Source organism: Tamandua tetradactyla, chromosome 4, assembly GCF_023851605.1.
Source record: "Tamandua tetradactyla isolate mTamTet1 chromosome 4, mTamTet1.pri, whole genome shotgun sequence".
In the NCBI taxonomy this organism is placed as follows: domain Eukaryota; kingdom Metazoa; phylum Chordata; class Mammalia; order Pilosa; family Myrmecophagidae; genus Tamandua; species Tamandua tetradactyla.
Genome location: NC_135330.1, coordinates 191,883,708 through 191,904,663, shown reverse-complemented (window position 1 = coordinate 191,904,663; position 20,956 = coordinate 191,883,708). Strand labels below are relative to the sequence as shown.

General features: G+C 44.6%; 1 protein-coding gene across 4 annotated transcripts in view; it reads right to left on the bottom strand.

The window, feature by feature from the left end:
• WASF3 (WASP family member 3) overlaps positions 1–20,956 on the bottom strand; it is a 160,450-nt gene that overhangs the window by 35,800 nt on the left and 103,694 nt on the right. For all 4 annotated transcript variants that reach the window (XM_077158897.1, XM_077158898.1, XM_077158896.1 and 1 more), the window contains one exon: positions 293–433. In XM_077158897.1, the coding sequence (XP_077015012.1) occupies positions 293–425 (133 nt within the window). In that variant the 5' untranslated portion in view covers positions 426–433. The remainder of the gene's footprint in view (positions 1–292; positions 434–20,956) is intronic.

The following is a 20,956-nucleotide window of genomic DNA, read 5'->3' as shown; positions in this document are numbered from 1 at the left end:
TTCACAGGCGCAGGAATGGGGGAGCTCTAAGGATAGGACTTCCCAGGGGAACACCCAGTTCCAAACCACCGCAGTCAGCCTTCAATCTTAACCACGTAAGATTAGGAATCGCAAGACCAGAGGGGGTGCAAACCGTCCATTCCACACTGTGGGAGGCGCTTCCTTCAGAGCTGTGGTCTCGTTCTCCGGACAACTGCAGACCTGATGAACTGAAATCAATGACCTAAAACTAAAATCAATAAAATTTCACCGGAGCCTGGAAAAAAGGTGACGCAGCAATGTAGTGACTTACTGAGGCTGCTGAGCTGGCGAATGATGGCGGCAAGGGTGCTGTTGGTGACGCACTCGAGCTCACTGGTGACTCCATCCGGCAGGGCCCCGCGGCACAGGTGCCGGGGCTCGATGCTCCTCTTCACCAGCGGCATGGCTCGGCCTGCGGGCGAAGACACACTGCTCACACCGGCCCAGAGCCCTCACTCCCCGGGCAAGGCTCTGCCCGGCGGTCCTCAGCGTTCTGTCGCTTCTGCACGGGCAGCTCAGCTACACACCCGGCAATACTTAGCTGCTCAGACACATTTTCTAGACCTCACAGACACAAGTGCAGCATAATTCTACTTTTACAGTAAAATAAGGTTTGCAGGGCTTGCAGTGAGACATGACAAAATGAAGACGTGTTTTCAGCTTCCCTCCCTCTCCATGAAAATGACGATTATGAGACAGAAAAGGCGTGAGCCACAAGTACCAAGGACATGGGAGAATAAACAGCCACAAAACTGTGGACAGAGCTCAAGGCAAATTAAGATACAGAACAGGCCACAAACTGAACTGAAAACGGAGGGAGGCGGAAGTGAGCCAACCTGTGCCCAGAACATCCCCACCGTGTGGGCACCAGGACCCTTGAGAGAGGGACGGTTTCCTGAGACAGCAGGAGGGCAGCCTTTAAAAATCCCTTCCGCCCCCTTCCTGGGCTGCCGGCCTCCCTGGACAGGGTGCGTTAGAGACTGTACAAGACAGTGCAGGCTAAGGGCAGGCAACGCACCGGATCAGCGTCTAAGGCATGTGGTGAGATGGACTCCACCCCCCACACCCCCCACACACAACCACACACACACACACACACCACATACCCCCCACCTCCACACCCTCCCACACACACTACCAACCACACACACCATCACCACCCCCAACCACACACACAAACACACACACACACCACCAATCCCAACCACACACACCATCACCACCCCCAACCACACACCCAACCACACACACCATCACCACCCCCAACCACACACACACAAACACACACACCAACCACACACACCCACACCTCCACACACACCATCACCACCCCCAACCACACACACACAAACACACCCACCAACCACACACACATGCACCCAACCACACACACACACACACACCCCCAACCACACACACACCAACCCGGGCCCCTCCCCACCTGGCCCCGGAACACTGGCAGCTGCTTTGTACGCCCCACCCAAGGAGGTGGGAAAAGGAGGCCAGTTCTGAAGAGAAGAGAGTCACCGAGACGGCGCACCCCCTACTGAGGCTGCCAGGAGTTCACGCCCAAAGCCCCTCCCATCCTCAGCCTGCCCGAGCACACGCTGCCCGCCAGCGTCCGGTGCCTCACAGTTCAACGGGAACAGGCAGTCAGGACGGTCTTCCCTCCTGGGAGTTCCTGCTGCCTCCCTCCTCTAACAGGACACTAGAAATAAAAATATACGTAAAATGAAATCTATACTTGGTGTTTCTTTGAAGAGGTGTGAAAAATCCCAAACCTGCTACCCCTACAGCCAACCTACTACTCATACAGCACCAGACCATCCTGTGACGAGGCCATACGTGCATCCTGATGGGGTTATCACAGAGCCAAACCTGCTTTCAGCCAAGTCCAGGCTGCCACTGCCAATCAGAGTGTCCTTGACAGTCAGAAAGACCTAAACTGAATCTCAGCTTTTCTGCTGATCAGATCGTGACCTCAAGCCAATCAGAAAACTTCCTAAGCCTCAGTCTTTTCACCTACAAAAGGAAGTCGGTACCATCTCCCTCGAAGGGCTGTTGTACAGAAACCCTTTATGCAGTGCCGGCTGTATGCCGGACACGCGCTAGGCTCCGAGGCGAGCTCAGCCTGCTGGCAGAGGCTGGAGACTAAATCACTCAACACCGCTTCCAGCCACCTACCCACTGCCTGCCCAGCCTGCAGAGCCCAACACGCAAGGTCTTGTCTTTCTTGCTTTGGGGCTAAGAATGGTCAGTGGACACGGTTCTGGTCCATGAGATAACAGGAGAAATCTCTGGGAAGAGCTTCTTTCCCCAAATGAAAAGACAAGGTCTTGCGAAGAAATCTCAGATCTTGGTTTTTCCTTCACCTCCTGCCTGTGCTGAAGACAGGAGAGGGCAGGGGGAGGCAGAAAGGAACACGGAGCCGGGCGCCCTGGTGGCATCTTTCTTTAGCCAGACCAGCCCCGAAGCACCTACTCTGGTGCTCGTCATGGGAAGCGAACACAGCCTACCTGTTTAAGCCGCTATAGTTGGGTTTTCTGTTGTTTAAAATAACAACTGAATGGCACAACAACTGAATGGCATACTGCATGCAAAGAACTGGAATGTGAGGAGCATATGATACATCTCTGGTTTCTTCATAACCTTTTGTTGCTCATTCCTTGAACCCGTACTTACTGACCACCTCCTACATCCCAGGCGGGGTGCGAGGCGATGAGGACTCGATGGTGGGTGAAAACAGACCAGGTTGCTCCCCGAGGGAACGTGACAGTAGTGGGGAGGACAGACTGATGACATCACACGTCAGTGCTGCACCACCCAGGTGTGGTCAGCGTGCCGGAGGAGAGAGGCGGGGGCAGCGGGCGCTGACCTGAGGACCGCAGCAGCTCGGTGCAGTCGTGACTAGTGAACTGAGACCTGAAGGACGAATAAGCTCAGGGAGGTCCCGAGGAGAGGGGATGTGGAGAAGGAACTGAAGGAGGGCAAACGCGGATGACAGCTCTAAGTGAAAAGCTCCATCGCATGAGTCAGTGTTTTATCTACTCTTTCCACCGTGTCTGCTCAGGCGGTGTCTGAGCACATTTCAGACCCAAACACGGCCCCTTCCGTTCCCGGAGAGGCACCGTCTGCCTATGGTATATCACTTCACCTCTGCGGGCCTCAGTTTCCTCCCTGTAAAATAGGGATATGACAGTACTTACCTCACACAGTGAGGATTTAGTGAGTTACTGCATACGCAGATCACTTAGAATAGCGCCTGCATATAAAAGGTCACTGACAGTATACATTTTATTACATCCTTTATATTAATTATTATTCTGATTATAATAGAAGAATAATAAAACAAGAACAGTTCACTGACTGAACAGAAGACCTAACCACAGAAAATAGCAATAATCATGTAAAAATTATATAAAGGAAAAGGTATACTCCCATGGAGTGCTAAGACATGAAAATTCTAGATATACAGGTCTCCGAGAAAAAACACAAAAGAGTAATTGTGAGTTGTTCTTTCTTTCTGAGAATCTCAAAGCAACAGGATGGTAACTGTTTTAGTTTCCTAGGCTGCTTAAAGCAAATATCATGGAGTGGCTCAGTCTGAACAACGGGATTTTACTAGCTTACAGTTTGAGGCCAAAGAAAATGCCCAAATCAAGGCATCACTAAGGCGATGCTTTCTTCCAGAAGACCAGCTGCTGGCGGCCCTTGGCTCTTCTGCCATGTGGCAAGGCACATGGCAGCATCTGCTGATCTCTCCCTTCTTTTCGAGATTTCACTGCTTCCAGCTTTTTGTTGCCATGGATTCTCTCTTGCTCTGTGTTACCACCAGTGACCCATGGTCACGGCCTGCTCCGAAACCTCCTCCTCGATCAGACGGCCGGAATCCACGCGTACACTGCAGGCATTCCACACGCCCCGATAGTGGGGCTGGCAAGGCTCCATGGGCAGGAAGGTGAGGTGGGCAGATTCTAAGGACGGCTCTGGGATTCTGTCCCTTGCTTACTCATTCAAACACTACCCTAGGCCTTGCTGGGCAGGGATGTCACAGGGGTCTGTAAAACCCCAGTCAGTTGACCTTAGGACACGGAGGTTATTCAGGTGGGCCTGGTCTAACTATACGATCCTTTAAAACGAAAACCCTTCTCCTACTGGTGGCAGAAGGGGAAGTCAGAGAGATTCAAAGCACGAGCAGGATTTAGTGGCTGCTTCTGATTCTGAAGATGGAGGGAAACACAAGCCAAGGACTGCAGATGGCCTCTAGAAGAGAGGAGAATTGCCAGCTGACAGCCAGCAAGGAAATGGAGACACTGGTCCTAGGGTTTCATGGAACTGAATTCGGCCAACAATCCAAGTGAGCCTGCCTGAAGAGGAGAGTGACAGCAGGCCTGAGACTGCTATCTTTAGAAAGCCTTACTTACTTGCAAGCCAGGTTCTTGGTTGGCATCTGGGAGCTTGGATTTTGGGTGGATTCCTACCATTTCCTGATAACATGGCTCATGGCACCTAAGCTGTTTGTACAATCAATATGGTTTAGGCTGAACCTCTGCCTTGCCCTGGGAGGCTGGAATTTTGGTGTATTCCAGGAAGATGGTCCCTATGTGACCAGCCTGCAGTAAAAACCCTGGGTTGCTGCAGCCGGCACCTGCTGCAGTGCCTGTTCCTACTGCAGCCCCCTCTATCCCCAAAGCTGTCAGCTGCCCATTTCACCCGGTATTTGGGCCAGAGCAGCATTCCAAGGTGTGTAGGCCCCAGAACCCAAGTGGATGGGCACTGTACTTCCTTCTCGCTGGTGGGGAATGCAAGATGCAGCCATTTCTCTTGGTCTGATGAGGGTTTATTCCACCATGCCCCGATCGCTGGATCCCTAACATCCTCACTGTGGTCTCCAGAGCCTGGACCATCCCAAGGTTTGTCTCCCACACTTTGGGGTGCACTTACCTTACCAGGGCCCCACTGCACCAGCCAGCTCTCCTTGTTCTGTACAGCCAGCCCACTGCTGTCAATCTTTTTCCTCCCCTGCCAGGCCCAGCACCTCCCCAGTGGTTTATGCTGGCAGTTATCCCTGGTTATGAGCCTGACATCCGGGAAGACGAGTGCAGGCAGCTCCTGCAGGGCACCTGTTGTCTGGCGAGAGAGGCTTCTGCAGCATCTTCCAGCTCAGAGGGTCCTGGTAAGGGATGCAGGGAGTTTAACTCCACCCTTCTCAGGGGCTCCAGTTTTCAGATCCCCAGCTTTCTCTACTGGAGCCCCAACCTTTGCACGAGAACATGCTGTGGCTGAGTTTCAAGCATTTGGAGTTGTGTAACTTCCACAGTCAGCTCTTCACTTGTGCTTTGATGAGTCTGCTCTCCCATTACAGGTCATGATGGGGGCACTTTACACCATCCAACAAGGCTCTGTTGTTCTCACACTTAGCTCTCCACTGCTGGCTAAGGGCTTCACAGCCTCCATTCCTCTTAGGCAGGGCATCTGTACATCTTAGCAGCACCAACCAACCAATTCTGTTTTTGTAGGTATTTTGCTCTCTGTATTTTCCAAGTGTCAGCCTCACTGCATGTGCCACAGCATCTCCTGCCACCAGGACGTTTTTCCAGGTCACTACCAGTGAAATGTTTGGCAGCTGAACATGACCTTGCACTACCCATGTCCACCTGCAGTGAGGACTGCTTCCTTCTCACCTGCTGAGCGGGATGTGCAGGTATCCCAAATCCCCACCCATCACCTGTTATCTCAGACAATTCGGAGTGTCACTTGGGTTGGTCTAAGTCCTCTGAGAAGCTGAGGCCAGGCTGGGTTTCCCAGTACAAGAATTTTATCAGGGAGAAATACCCGCATGAGAGGAAACAGTGGGGGAACTGGGCCAGGATCAAGGTGCAGACCCGCCCCCACATGCAGGGAAGAGGGGAGGAGGGGGTGCACGTGCAAGCCCTATGGGCTCGGGGGGATTCGGCAAAGCCTTTGAGTCCTTGTCTCTCTCTTATCTGTTACTCTGAGTTATTTTACTCTAGTTTCTTGCTCTGACTAACTTGACAGTCCCCATTTTGTGCGGTGTTAAGGCTTATCCATCTCTGCTGCCAGACTAGGCTGCATGTCTTGGTCCCACTTCCAAATTCCTCAGGTAAGATGCCGGCCCAGTTTCAGCTGTGTCCTGGAATCCAGTTCACAGGTAAGTAAGCAAGGCTGCCTCCTTCTAAACTGGGGCATTTCTGTAAAAAGGGGGGACAAACCAGAGGCCTGACACTGATACATCTGGACCTCTAATCCTAAGCCATCTGATCAGCAGTCTGCTTTTCTTCTAGTATGCAGAACAACTCTGGAGAATGATTTGGGTGGGCAGAGTCCTTTCAGTGAAAGTATCTGAAGAGCACCTCTAAGTGTTCCATGGTGACTAACTGGATTGGTTCATTACATGTTTGCTTTTGTCAATGAAAAGCATTTTTAAGAGTAATGACTGACCCTACATTTTCTCCTTTACCTCTTCCTTGCTCTTTAATTTATTCAAAACCAGATTAGTATCAGAGAAAATAAAGGCTGTCTGGGAAGCAGACACATCTGTTAGAGTATGTCACGGTGAACTGAAAACCCATATGAGTCAATACTTGGTGACCAGGGCTTTAAAAAGGCGCTTCAAAACTCTTCCTAAAATTGCAAAGACAGTAGCATGGCCTCTTGTCTTTCATATTCAGACAAGTGTAGAAGCGCCCAGTAAATATGCACTGATAGTGAGCAGTGAAGGCTGGGGTTAACTAGTCACAGCTAACGTGGTGCAGCAGCAACTGTCAGAGCGCCCAAATGAAATGCTTATGTTTATGCACATGGGTATAGGGTCAGCAGGCATTTTTTGAATGTTTAGATAGTGCTAGGGACTGTTTAAAAGGGTTATAGGCAGAACAAACAGAATTCGCAGACGCTGTCCCTAAATTCAGGCACAGGAGAAAAGACTTTTGTGCCCTGATGTTATCAGAGCAGCTCGGACCTAGAGCCCTGTCAGGGCGACTGTTCTGTGCCTACTCGACTGTTCCATGAACAGTCTGCTAGACTACAACAAATTCAGGTCTTAAATACAAAGCTAAAGCTCTTTGACAGGGGTGGGCTGGGGCAGCAGAGAACTGGAGTGCTTCTAACCAAGAAAGGCAGGGAAGTCGGACGTGGGATTTCAAGACTGGGGAGAATTGGGACTTGTGGAAATGAATGACAGGGACAGACATTCTCGGTGTGGGAAACAGCCTGAGCTTGCTTTTAGACAGGCTAAAATGGCAGGCATATGTGAGATATGTGGGAAAAATTCAGTTCAAGGAAAGAAAGGAGGAAGGTATTTTGGTAAGCTTTGTTCGTGTTTTAGACATGTTGGTGGGACATCTCTGTGATCCGTATAATTACCGTTCTGGATAATTAGAACCCTAATTAGAGTCAGAGGATGGGGAAATGCTTTATCCTGACAACTTTCTAGGGATGTCAAAGATTTGCAGTATGGGAAAATGTGATGGCTTGAAGCTGTATGTACCCCAGAAAGGATCATGTTCTTAAAGGTAACACTCCATTCGTGTGGGTGCACACCTATTGTGGGTGGGACCTCCTGAGGAGGTGACTTCACATGAGGCATGCTCCAGGCGGATCTCCACCATCTCACTGGAGTCCTCTATAAGAGATGAGATTCAGAGAAGCTGAGAGGGAAGGACACACAGAAAACAGAGAGAAACCATACAACAGAGAGGAAGCTACTGAACCAGAACCTGGAGGCAGTAACACCTGGGAGAGAGGGGGAAGCCCAGCCGACGCTGCCACTGAAGAGGGCTCACACCCGGTCCTCATGGAGGAAGCATCGCCTGTTGATGCCTGGATTTGGAAATTTTCATGACCTCAGAACTGTAAACTTCTAAGTTAATAAACCCTCATTTTAAAACAGCCCACTTCTGGTCTATTGCATTTTGACAACTTTAGCAAATGAAAATGGAGTGACATTTCATCCTGAATAGATAAATCCAAAATGAGTGTGGAAGAGGAGAACATTACTGTGCTGGTTTGAAACTGTTATGTATCTCATAAGAGCCATGCTCTTTTAACCCAATCTTGTACGGCAGACTATTATTAGGTGGGATCTTTTGATTAGGCTGTTTCCATGGAAATATGACTCCACCCATTCAAGGCGGGTCTTGATCAGCTAATTGGAATCCTTTAAGAGAAGATGCTTGAAGAAAGAAAACATCCCAGCAGAAGCCAGAAGGACCCATAGGAGCTGAGAGAGCCATTCTGAAACCAACGCAGGGGAGAAGGGCCAGCAGACATCACCATGTGCCTTCTCCATGTGACAGAGGAACCCCAGATACAATTGGCCTTTCTTGAGTGAAGGTATTCTCTTGTTGATGCCTTAGTTGGACATTTTTATGGCCTTAGAACAGTAAATCTGTAACCTAATAAATCCCCTTTATAAATGTCAACTCCATTTCTGAGATATTGCATTCCGGCAGCATTAGCAAATCAGAACATATACACATGCCTCGTTCAGCTCCCCCAAATCCTATGCCAGGCCAAAACTCTAATTTAATATAGCCAAAGACTTTTAGAAATAACTCTTTTGAGAAATTGCTTAAAAGAGAATTCATTCTTGGGCCAGTTTCACAAAGGAATATCACGACTCAACTACTTATGAATTCAGATTCTTGTAGTGCATTTGCTTTAACTTAGTCATGTTGTCTTCAGAAACTTTTGCTGCCCTTCTCTTTTCCCTCTTTATTGCTACTTGCCTTTTTATAGAAATCATCTCTCTTGTTGCTTAATTTCATTCTAGTTCTTATGGAATTAGTCAGTCCCTGCTGATCAGTTTCAGTATTTTTCTTTCCCACACTTTATGCTTCTAAGATTTATTAATGGTTTTTCTTTTTTTTCCATAATGAGTGCTGCTGGACAAAATGGGCTCGCTGCCCGAGGTACACAGGAATCAATTCTGTGACACTAGGGTTTCCAAGAAAGAATGAAGTTTATTGCATGGCTGCCTGTAAGGAGACAGGAGTGAACCAAGTTCAGATCTGTCTTGCCAAGTCAAAAGGGTTTCGAGTTTTATTATAGGATATGGACAAAGGGCAGTGGAGCTAGTGACACCGGCAGATTGGTTATGTGACACTGGCAGATAATGGTTGATTGGTTATGGTTAAAGTGGGTGTGAAGTGTGACAAGAGCTGGCATCAGCATTAGGTTATACTTTACAGCAGTGTTGTAAATTGTAGATTAACCTGCAATGACAAGAGACTAAGCTAAGCAAAAGGACTGCAAGATCTGACAAAAAACTAGCTGGGGCAAATAGGTTGTTATTGGTTATACCAGTGTTGTGAAACATAAGATAACAAGTAAGGAATGGAAGTAAGCTGAAATTACATTTACAATTAAAATCCTGTAGTCAGTGGTTAGGGTCTAAGGGAAACAGAGGGTTTTCCCAAGGACCCAGTGGGGGGTCCCAAAGGAAAATGGGCTCATTGGCAATGATGGGGGCTACACAGGTACACGAGGCAGTCTAGTTTCCTTGTTTACTCTTCTGTGATTAGTTACTGTGGGGGGTTGAAGCTATATGTACCCCACCCACCCATTCACATGGATGTGAACCCATCGTAAGTAGCTAGGACCTTTTGATGAGGTTACTTCTGTTAAGCTGTGATACCGGAATAGCCTTCTCAAGGCACGACTGGGGCGCCAGCTCACAAGACGTGGCGCCATCCTTAAGGAGGCAGCGATTAAACCTCCATGTGAGTGCGTATCTCCAAGAAGGATCACGGGTCAGGGCCGACAGGTGGTCGCAGGGGCCCCACTCACCAGTACAGCCAATGATCCACAAGTGGCTTCTGTGCTTCCTATTCCTGCAATCCCGGACTCCACAGGGTTGGAGGTCCTGGTCCCAAAAAATGGGCTCCCTCTGGCCAGGGGACACAGCAAAGTGTCACTCAATGACAAGTTACCACTATGCCGAGGGGCCAGGGATCAGAAAGTTACCTGAGGGATCAGCAGGAGGACACAGAGCTGCTTTTGCTCAGTGGTGGCAGGGAGGAAGGTGTGTGGAAGCCAGGGTACCCACTCGGCATCCTTGCACATGTCAACCTGCCTTGGCACCTGCTTCTGAGAGGAACTGACTATCATTACCACCAGCACTGGCTGTGCTAATCCTCCTTCAGGTCTCTCTCTGTGTGCACAGGGAGGATCTGCTGATGCGTCCCAAGATGTCTCACTGATTCCTGTAAACTTTCTCATAGGCGTGGTCTTCTTTCTCTGCACCTTGTTTTATGAAAGTTTCCTCATAGAACAATTTTGTGTTTGCTTCTCCTGGGACTCAGGCACAGGACTGGGGTTCTGATTTCTGATTATTTTCCCTGCCTTGTGCTGGTTTGAAACTGTTATATACCCCAGAAAAGTCATGTTTTTCTAATCCACTCTTGTGGGGGCAGACCCACTGTTGGGTGGGATTGGACGGATTAGGTTGTTGCTGTGGAGATGTGACACCCCCCATCCGCCCCAATTCAAAGTGGTTCTTAATCCTTTTACTGGAGTCCTCTGTGTAGAGAATAAAAGGCAGGAAACATGGAGAGAGCTCAGAGCTGACACAGAGAGCAGAGGGAAGAAACAAGACAGACGTTTGGAAATGTTGAGCTAAGAGATAAAACCTACAGTCTGCCCCGGAGAAGCTGAGTGAGGACTTACAGACAGAAGTTTGCCCTGGAGGAGCTAAGCGAGAGCCCACAGATGCTTGGGGAGAAAACCAGTGGAATCAGAAGCTGAACGCAACAAACCAGAAGCCAGGACCGGCAGACACCAGCGATGTGCCTTCCCAGCTGGCAGAGGTGTTCCAGGTACCAGCTGCATTTCTTCGGGGTCCAGGTATCTCTCTGTTGATGCACTAGTTTGAAGAGTTTCACAACCTAAAAACTGTACATTTGTAACCCAACAAATCCCCTTCATAAAGGCCAATCTATTTCTGGTATATTATCACATTTCAGCAGCTTTAGTAAACCAAAACACCCCTAGTTACTGGAGGCCGAGGCAGATGGCAAGTGATTTCTCAGGGTTGGAAAGCATGGTTTTGTTTTGCCCTTAAAGAACTTCCCAACCCTCTGAAATCCAGCTTTCATTCTGGGAGTTCAGTTCTAGCCCACTGCTGTGGGTTGACTAAGACCCATTTCTTTTCATGGGAGCATGGAAACCGAGCCTCCAGCCCATTCCAGTATCCATTCCTCCCTCCAGCAACCTTCAACAGTTTGGAGGGACTATCAAATCTTTCTTTTGGGCTTGGCGGTACTTTAAAAAATGTGTACATATACACATACTTTTTATACTTTACCAAGCATCTGTATGTGTTTATAGCAATTTGACTAGCTAATTTTACTTCATCCTTTCACTTCTGGGGGATCTCCTAAGAATCCCAAGTTTAAGCTCTGACCCTTTCTTTTTTTTTTTTTTTTTTTTTTTTTTTAGACAGAGAGAAGGAAGGAAGGATAGAAGGAAGAAAGGGAAACATTTTTAAACATTTTCTTGTTTTTTATTGTATTCTGTTTCTCCGTTTTTGTTACATGGGCTGGGGCCGGGAATCGAACCGAGGTCCTCCGGCATAGCAGGCAAGCACTTTGCCCGCTGAGCCACCGCGGCCCGCCCTTCTGACCCTTTCTTAATAGCTCTAGCACATTTCACTGCTCCCTCAGTCCACCCCAATAAGAGTCTTAAAATCTATTTTAAATGAATAAACAGTAAACATACCAACAGCTGATTTGGTATAGGTGAAGAATCAAAAAGCAGAATAGGTGGAGAATGAGAAAGATAGAGGATATTAGCTACAGAAAATGGGGTAGACACTGCTGAAGACAAAATAAAAACTTCACACTCTACTTTGATTTATATATTTCCTTATCAAAATAACCTCACTGAGTCCTGGTATAGTAACTTTAATTACACCTTCTCTGCCTACCTTCCTTATAGGTTGTGGGGAGGCTCACATGAAAATGTGTGCTAGGCCAAAAAGATAAGCTTCAAGATACTAATGATTTTATTAACTTAATTTTAATATTACTTTCATTAATAAGATACTATTTTTTCTTATTCTATTTATTCTGCAACTGGTCTGAACCTGAATGTTTTCCTGAAATTTTATTTATTGTGCAATTAAATGCCTAGACACTGGCATTTAACTGCTCCAAGTAATATTCTCCTAATTAAAATCAACTGATTGAAGAATTTAAAAACCCTGTCAGTGTGGTTTCTATTTTAAGTCAACTCTCCTGTATCCCAATATCTTATTTAACCTCTTTTTTTAAATCCTATATATTGAAACTCTTTCAATACACCTCCAAAGAATGCATATTCTTCTGTACTGACTGATAGTGCTGTCAAAACTCTTCTACAACCTTCCTGATATACCTACTCTGTGAATTAGACAGAGGCGGGTTGAAGCTGCAAACAATAATTTTGAATGTATTTATTTCTCCTTCGAGTTCTATCAGTTTTGCTTGTGTGTTTTGAGGTTCTATTGTTGCATGCACACACATTCATATGTATACTCTGCTTTCTTTTGTAAAATGACCCCATTAATCTTTATGTGATGTCCCCTTTGCCCTTGGGAATAATCCTAATCCTCAAGTCTATTTTGATATTAATGTAGTCATTATTTCTTTTGGTTAGGGTTTACATAGTATAACTTTTACCTCTTATTTCAACATATCTGTATCTTTATATATAAAGTAGGTCTATTTTAGACAGCATAGGGTTGGGTCTTGCTTTTTTATCCAATCTGACCATTCTCTGACTTTTAATTAGGGGTGTTTAGACCATTGACATTGAATGTAATTATTGAATGGTTAGATTTAAACCTTTCATATCTTGCTAGTAGTTTTCCATTTGTCTTATCTGTTCTTCGTTCCTTTTTGCCTTTTTTCCTGACTCCTTTTAGATTATGTTTGATGATGCCATTTCATCTTCACTATTGGCTTTTATTCATTTTTTTTTCTTTACGTTTTAGTGGTTGCTTTAGGGCTTATGATATACATCTTTAACTTATCACAGTCTACCTTCAAATAAGACCATATCACTTCATATAGAGTATGAGAACTTTAGTGTATTTCCATTTCCTTCTCTACCATGCTTCGTGTAATTGTTCTTATATATTTTACTTCTTCTGCTATAAACCCCAAAATACTGTCTTATTGTTTTTCCTTTGGACAATTTATCTTTTAAAGCAACTATTACAAACAAGGGAAACTATGATTTTTATATTTACACTCATTTTTACCACTTCAGAATCTCTTCATTTCTTCGTGTAGAGACAAACTTTTATATGGAACTTTTTCTGCCTGAAGAACTTCCTATAACATTTCTTAGAGTACAGATGTCTGGCAATAAATTTCTTCAGCTTCTGTTTGTCTGAAAATGCCTTCATTTTGCCTTTATCTTTAAAAGATATGATTTACTCAGCATAGAATTATAAATTCTGTATAATTCTATACAGAAAAACTGTATGAATACAGGGTTTTGGGGACAGGAGGCAGAAATCCTTCAGTACTTTCTGATGCCACTCCACTGTCTGGTGACTTTCATAATCTCTGACAAGAAGTTTACTGTCATTCTTATCTTTGTTTCTCTGTGTATAATGCTTCTTTTTACTCTAGGTGTCTTCAAGAACCTTCTTTTTACCTTTGGTATTTGAGTAGCTTGGTTTAGCATTTCTAGATTTGGGAAATTTTCTCCACTTTTTAAAATCCTAGTTGGGGTTCTTTGAACTTCTTGGCTCTGTTTTCTTGTCTTTGGAACATTTGGAAAATTCTTAACAATTATTCTTTAAGTACTTCCTCTGCCTAATATCCTCTCTCTTTTCCCTCTGGGTTTCCAATTACACATATGTTAGACAACTGATACACTCACATAGCTCTTACATCCTCTGTTCTGCCCTCCCTCATTCTCTCTCTCCCTCCCTCTTCTCTTTATGTTCCATAGTATGTTTCTTTTTTATGTTCTACTGATGTAGCTTCAATGAGCTGATTCTTTCCTCAGCTATGTCCAATTTGGTGACAATTATGACTTAACATGTTTTTCATTTCTAGCAATTTCCATTTAACTCTTTTTAAAATAGTTTCCTTTTCTTTGATGAAGTCTCCTAGGACCATGCATGTTGTTCACTTTTCCACTAGATCCATTAAGACATTAATCATTATTTTAAAGTTCTCTCTGATAGTTCTCTTATCTGGATTATGAGTCTGTTTCTGTTGATTGTTTTACACTTGTTAATGAATCATTCTTTCTTGCCCCATCCCACCCCCTTTTTGGTCTCCTAATTCTGTACTGAATGCCAGACATCGTTCGTAGAACAGCAGAGACTGAGATAGGCAGCTGCTCACGTCCCACATGGCTGTGCCACTAAAAGTAGGAGGTCTGCCTAGTCTCCAGGCTTGCTCCCAAACTTTCTTATAAACACCCTTGAAGACTGTGGGAAAGAAGCTGTGGGTGATTGTTTTAGTTTGTTAATGCTGCAAAATGCAATATACAAGAGATGGTTGGCTTTTACAAAGGGAACTTACTAAGTTACAGGTTTATAGTTCTAAGCCCATAAAAATGTCCAAACCAAGGCATCCAGGGAAAGGTACCTTGACTCAAGAAAGCCAATGCATCCAGGATACCTCTGTCAGCTGGGAAGGCACCTGGGAATATCTGCTGGTTCTTTGGCTTCTGGTTTCAAACAGCATCCCAAGAGGCATTTTCTTTCTGCATCTTCAAATGTCTCTGTGTGGGCTCTGAGGCTTATTCCAAAATGGTTTCCTCTTAAAGAACTGCAGTAAGCAGAGTCAGACCCATCTTGAATGGGCAGAGACACATCTCCATGGAAACCACCTAATCAAACATCTCACCCTCAACTGGATGAGTCATCTCCATGGAACCAACTTAATCAAAGAGATCCCACCCAACAATATCAAATCAGGATTAAAGAACATGGCTTTTCTGGGGTACACAACTGTCTCAAGTCGGCAGAGTGATGCAAGTTCTCCTTGTATCTGAGGCTCTCCATTATTCTAAACTGATGTGATAGCCCTATCCGACCTTTCAAAATTCAGTTAAATTTTAGCTGATTTCTTCTTCCCATTACTATGGCAGTCATCTGCTCCTCCTGTGCTCTGCTAAACGTGGAACAGCTCCAATGTCCTGTTTCTCCTCAGAGGGCCTGTCAGTACTTGGAGTTTAAGAAGCTTACTACTGTGTGGATTAACTGGCTTTGTCTCTCTGATACAATGGAAGCTGTGTTCTCTTGCTACATTTTACATCCCAAATGGAAGAGATAATCTTCGCTCTCACAGAAAGAACAAGATTAGCATCTTCTCTAGTTAAGACATTAAATTGCTAACTACGTCCACAAGGATGAAAAGACAGTAACCTGACATTCTTGATGAGTGAACATCTAAGCACGCTCTGAGTATTTGTGTGCACAGACCTCAAAGGGAATAAATTATTTTGGAAAAAAAAAGAATTAGTCTGCTACACTAGCATAGACAATAGCTTTCATGTATAGAATATACTATAATTAAACTGAAATCTATAACTGTGATCATGTCCCAGTTTCTACTGCAATTGCAAGAAGGGTTGACAGAGTAACTTCTATTAATGCCATTAAATCTTTTTACACATTTTAAAACCATATTACTGATAGAGCTAGTTGAGTATACAAAATTGGTTGAATTGACCTCGTTGTACCTTTCTTTCTCTATGAGGGAGCCCTAACGACCATCCTGTGAGTGTGGGACACAGCCACGGTTTGCAGAACCTGACAGTGCTGACTGCCTTTTCTACCCTTGACGTGTGGGTGGCCTTTGCTCTGATTGCTGTGTGCCAGGCAATTAAAACGTGGGGTATGGCAGAGCCACATCACACGGCAACAACTATATTATGCATACATACCAAATGTGCGGATTCTGCCATAGTTGGCTTTTTAATCATGTCTCCCTGTATGTATGAGAGTTTGGCTCTCAGGATAAAAGCGAGAGAAGCAAAAGTGGTCTCACCTCATGCCTGCAGAGGGCAGGGTGACACCATGCTGCTGAGCCCTCCCTTTGACCTTCACCTCACTGCTTGCTCCCTTTTTATTTTGAAGGGCAAGGGTTATGTCTGCTTAACTCAGATCTGCGGCACCCTGCTTGCCGTCAAGTGCCTACTGACATTTCCCACAGGAGATTTACTACTGTTACATACCCCCATCCAAAGGAAGAACCTGGGTTCCTTAACTCCTAATCCATTAAATCACCTTCTAAAGTTGGACTACTTTATCTCCTTTTTAGTTAAGCTTCAGATAAAAGCTATGATTTCAGTGGGGAAAGGACTGATTAATATTTAATCAATGGCTTTTCACTGTGATACATGTTCACATTTGTGTTTTCAGAGCACATGTCTATGTTTGCTATGTGACGGGGGTGGGGGGGGGACAGCGAAGCCAGCACTGGATTAGGAGCTGGGCGATGGGGCTCTAGTCTCAGTTCCGCCACAAACACTTCGTGGCCCTGCACGCATTCCTTCCTCAAGGTGAGCCTCACCTTCTCCTTTTGAAAAGCAGATTTGCCCTCTCAGGGACCTCCCTGCTCTGCTATGTTTTGTTTCCTTTCAACTGGATATTCAGCTGGCTTTCAAAAACCACCGTATTAGAGTCACTCACTCCCAACATACAGTGAATTGTTATTATGCTTCTGCCAGTGGAAATGCAAAAAATATAAACACACAAAAATAGCAAAGTCAAGTTCCTTTTTTTCGCAAGGAATTAGTGATTTAGTGAGAACTACAATACAGAGTGATAAGCCATCCATTCAAAGAAGCACAGGGTCAGGGACAGAGATCTAGGGTGGGGCTTGGACTTACGAGTGGGTGTGCTTTTGTTCAAATAGCCCCAGTAGAATTTTTCAAGCCTGGAAAATTAAAGCACCACTGGAAAGACTCCGTTTGGGGGCGGGGAGGGCAGGGTGGGACAATTCTGCCCAGCAGACCCTGTGGCACAGCGCCTGACACCCAGAGGCTACTCATCAATGTCTGTGAGTGAAGGAGGGCACACTTATACAAGGCTTAAAAGTAGGGCTCCATTACTTTTTAAAATTCAGTGGCTTTTTGCTAAAGAAATATTCTCAACAATAAAATCACAAGTATTCTAGAAAAAAAAGCAGATTTAGGTCTAGGTAATACCATAATGATATATGGGAAGCTCTGTCACATTCCTGTTTTTGGAGGCCTTTCTGGGATAAGAGGTCATTTGTGTTATGGGTCACACAATGGCCCGAAAGACACTTCAGGTGAAATCTAGTAACCGGTTCAAGACACGCCTGGAATGGGTGGAGTCACATCCCCATCTAATCCAAAGTTAACATCCATAATTGGGCCTGTCACATCTCCATGGAGATAATCTAATCAAAAGATTCCAACCCACAGTATTGAATTGGGATTAAAATAAATGGCTACCTCCACAAGATGGAATCAGGATTAAAACATGGCTTTTCTGGGATACATAATCCTTTCAAACTGGCATACTTGGCAATTCACGTCAGAGAAATGCAACCACCAAGAGATAAAGAGATGCCCAGCTACCAGGAAATGAAAACAACAATGAAATGCTATTTTGTTGTAGCAGACTGGCAAAAATTCAAGTTTGGTTCTGTCAAGAGTTGCAAAGTTACAAGAACTAGTTAACTGATACCATCAAATTATCCTTCCAAAGAGCAATTCCAAACAAAACTAAGACTATGCATACGATGACCTACTGTTTGCACTTCTTATTCTCAGGGAAGCATTCTCCTGCACACGTGGATTCGTGTACGAGAATGCTTACTGCAGCTTTTTTTTTTGTCATAGTGAACAGCTGAAAATGACTAACAACAGGGGAAAGACAACTAGCAAAATCAATGAGTTAAGAATATACGTGTCATCCCCAAAACATAGTGATGAATGAAACCAGCATGGTTCAGAATTACAATGGTACACTATTTGCACACACAAAAAAGCTACATATTTCCTATATCTGTGTATATATACGAGCATACCAAAAGGTCTGGAAGAAAACACCCCAAATTCATAACTATGGTTGCCTGTATAGGGAAGAGGGCAATGAGATTCAAAGGGCACTTAAATCCCAAATATGTTCCAAATTTGTCTGTTTGTTTTTTCACTCAGTTTCATTTCTGAGCTAGCATCATATTTAGACTACACACGTTAATGCATGTAAAACACTGCAGGAAACACACCAATTAAACAAGTTTTTTGTTTGTTTGTTTGTTTTATAATTTGTGGTACTATGGAGAAGAAATTTTATTAGAATTGAAATCCAGAACTTTTTCAGGGTTCCAAGTTAGAGTCATAGGATGGTTCATGTCACTATTTCTCACATACCACTTTTTAAAAAATATATTTTTATTGACAAATCTTCACACATAACATTCCATACATGGTGTACAATCAATGGCTCACAATATTGTCACACAGCCGTGTTATTCATGTTTCAAGTTTTTAAAGAAGAATATATTCAGGTATTATTTATGCAATTTATGTTTTAATTTAATGAAGGAACTAGAAAACACTGGATATATCAATAATAAACAACTACAGGTTTAAAAATCTGTAATGGTTGGCAATGGGTAGGAAATAGATTTTTTTTAAATAAAAAAGAAGATACAAATAGTAGCCTTCCAAATAATAACAATGGATGTAAATGGCTGGACTCACCTACTAACAAAAGAACTAACAGCTAAGATGCATACAGTGTGTCTTGCACAGTTAAGTACTTTCCATTATTGACTCATATAATTCTTTACAAATGAGATAGAAATTATTATTTCCATTTTAAAAGGTTAAAACTACGGCATCAAGAGGTAAATGAACTTGACTAACACCACACAGCCAATTTATATTGAGTCTGAATTCAAAGCCAGGCAAACTGAACCCAGGGTTCCATGTTCTCAGCCACAACTCAAACACTCTATTAAAAGAAAGCCACACACAAACAGTTGTTTGTTTCTGAAATAAGGCTAAATATTCAAGAGCACTGGAGTGGACTGAAAGTGGACCCCAGCTTGGATATGCCTTTAGACCTCATTCTGACGGGTGTGGACCCCGCTGTAAATGAGGTCCTGTTACTTCAGTTGAGGTATGGTCCCACTGCGTCAGGCTGGACTCTAATCTGGATTCCTGGAGTCCTTTATAGGCAGAGTGAAAATCAAATGGAGAGACAAGCCGCAGGGAACAGCCAGAAGCCAGGAGTCAAGGGAACCTGGAAGAGCACGGAGAGATTCTGCCAAGTGCACTGACATGTAATGGAAAACCAAGGACCAAGGCTTGCCAGCAGCCAGCCTCAGGCTGTCACAGTCTTTGGGAAGAAAGCACTGCCTTGCTGACATTTCAATTTTAGACCTCTAGCCTCAGAACTGTAAGCCAATAAAGTCCCATTGTTTAAGCCAACCGATTATATGGTATTTGTTTTAGCAGCCAGGACACTGAAACAAACACATTAAAACAAAATGAGAAGCAGGGCAATATGGCAGCATAGTGAGGTGTGGAGTTTAGTTCATCCTCTAGAGCAGCTAGTAAACTGCCAGGAACAGTATAGAACAACTGCTGGGGAACATCAGTGAATGGACACACAGCGTACACCAGTTTAAACCGAGTGGAACCACTGAGACCCCAAACAGAACTGTAAGTCCCCTAAGCCATGGAGGCTGGCAGCCCTCCTCACAGGCATGGCGGCCTGGTTCCCCAAGGGGAAAGGATACAGACTTTATTAGCAGCAAGGGCTCAGCTCAACCAAGTTCCATTTGTGGAATTAACAAATTCTGACTACTGAAAATAGGCTCCCAGCACAGATAAACCTGGAATAAGCACTAAGAGTATTAGGAGTTTTTGCCCAAACAGACAGGGGATGGGGTTGACAGGGAGAAAAAAAAGAGGTTTTACTGAGTTGGACAGCACAAAATACTGAAAAGGACTGGACCCCAAGAAAAGGGAGCACATACAGCATGGAAATACACAGAGCCACGAACCACCTTAAGTTCTTGATTGACAAACCTGAGGAGCAGGAATCCACCTCTGAAAAGGTTTTTTCTTTTGCTTTTTTTCTACTCTTTAACAGTTTATCAGATAGAACTGGAAATACTCTCAGGCACCAGCACTGCCCAGACAAGGGTGGAATTAAGCTCATCTGAGAGATAAAGTAACTAGACAGGAATGGAGTTAATTCCCTAAAGGGTGTATCTTCCCCAAGAGAAAGGTGTGGCCCAGCTCAAGTGGGAACTTTCCTCAGGGAATTCAGGCCCCAGGGACTGAAAAACTGAAGCAATTAAAGTCATCCTACTACCCCAGTCTCTGTTTCAACCATGCCCCTGGCAGGGAGAGTCTGCTGAAGTTAAAGGCACCACATCACTTTACACTGGTGGGAAGCCACGGGCAGAAAAGCACCACATACTGGGCAGGAAATGAAAAGCACAGGCTCTAGAAGCTTCACAGGAAAGTTTGACAACTGGCTGGGTCTTACCCTCAGGGAAGTCTGATGCTGGACACTCTCACATCCAGAGTCATGGGCCTATCTGGTGTGGGAAAATCTGACTGAGGTCTATAATATCTGAGGAGACTCTCCTCGAAAAAACAAAAAGGCTCCATAAAGGCAAGGCAAGAAACAGAAAAACAAGAACTGGAAAATTCTGATCAGATAAACAGAACCTATGATAGAAAACTAAAATAATTTGAACTGGATATCAAAGAAACCCAGCAAGAAAATCCTAGGTAAGAGTGAAAACAACCTCCTGAATAAACTAAGGAAAACAAATAGCTAGAAACCATCAAAAAAATAATGAGTCATACTAGGAAAACCGAAAAAATGGCTCAGTCAAAGGAACAAACCAACACTTCAAATGACACAGAGGAGATGAAACAACTAATTCAGATGTTTGAACAGACA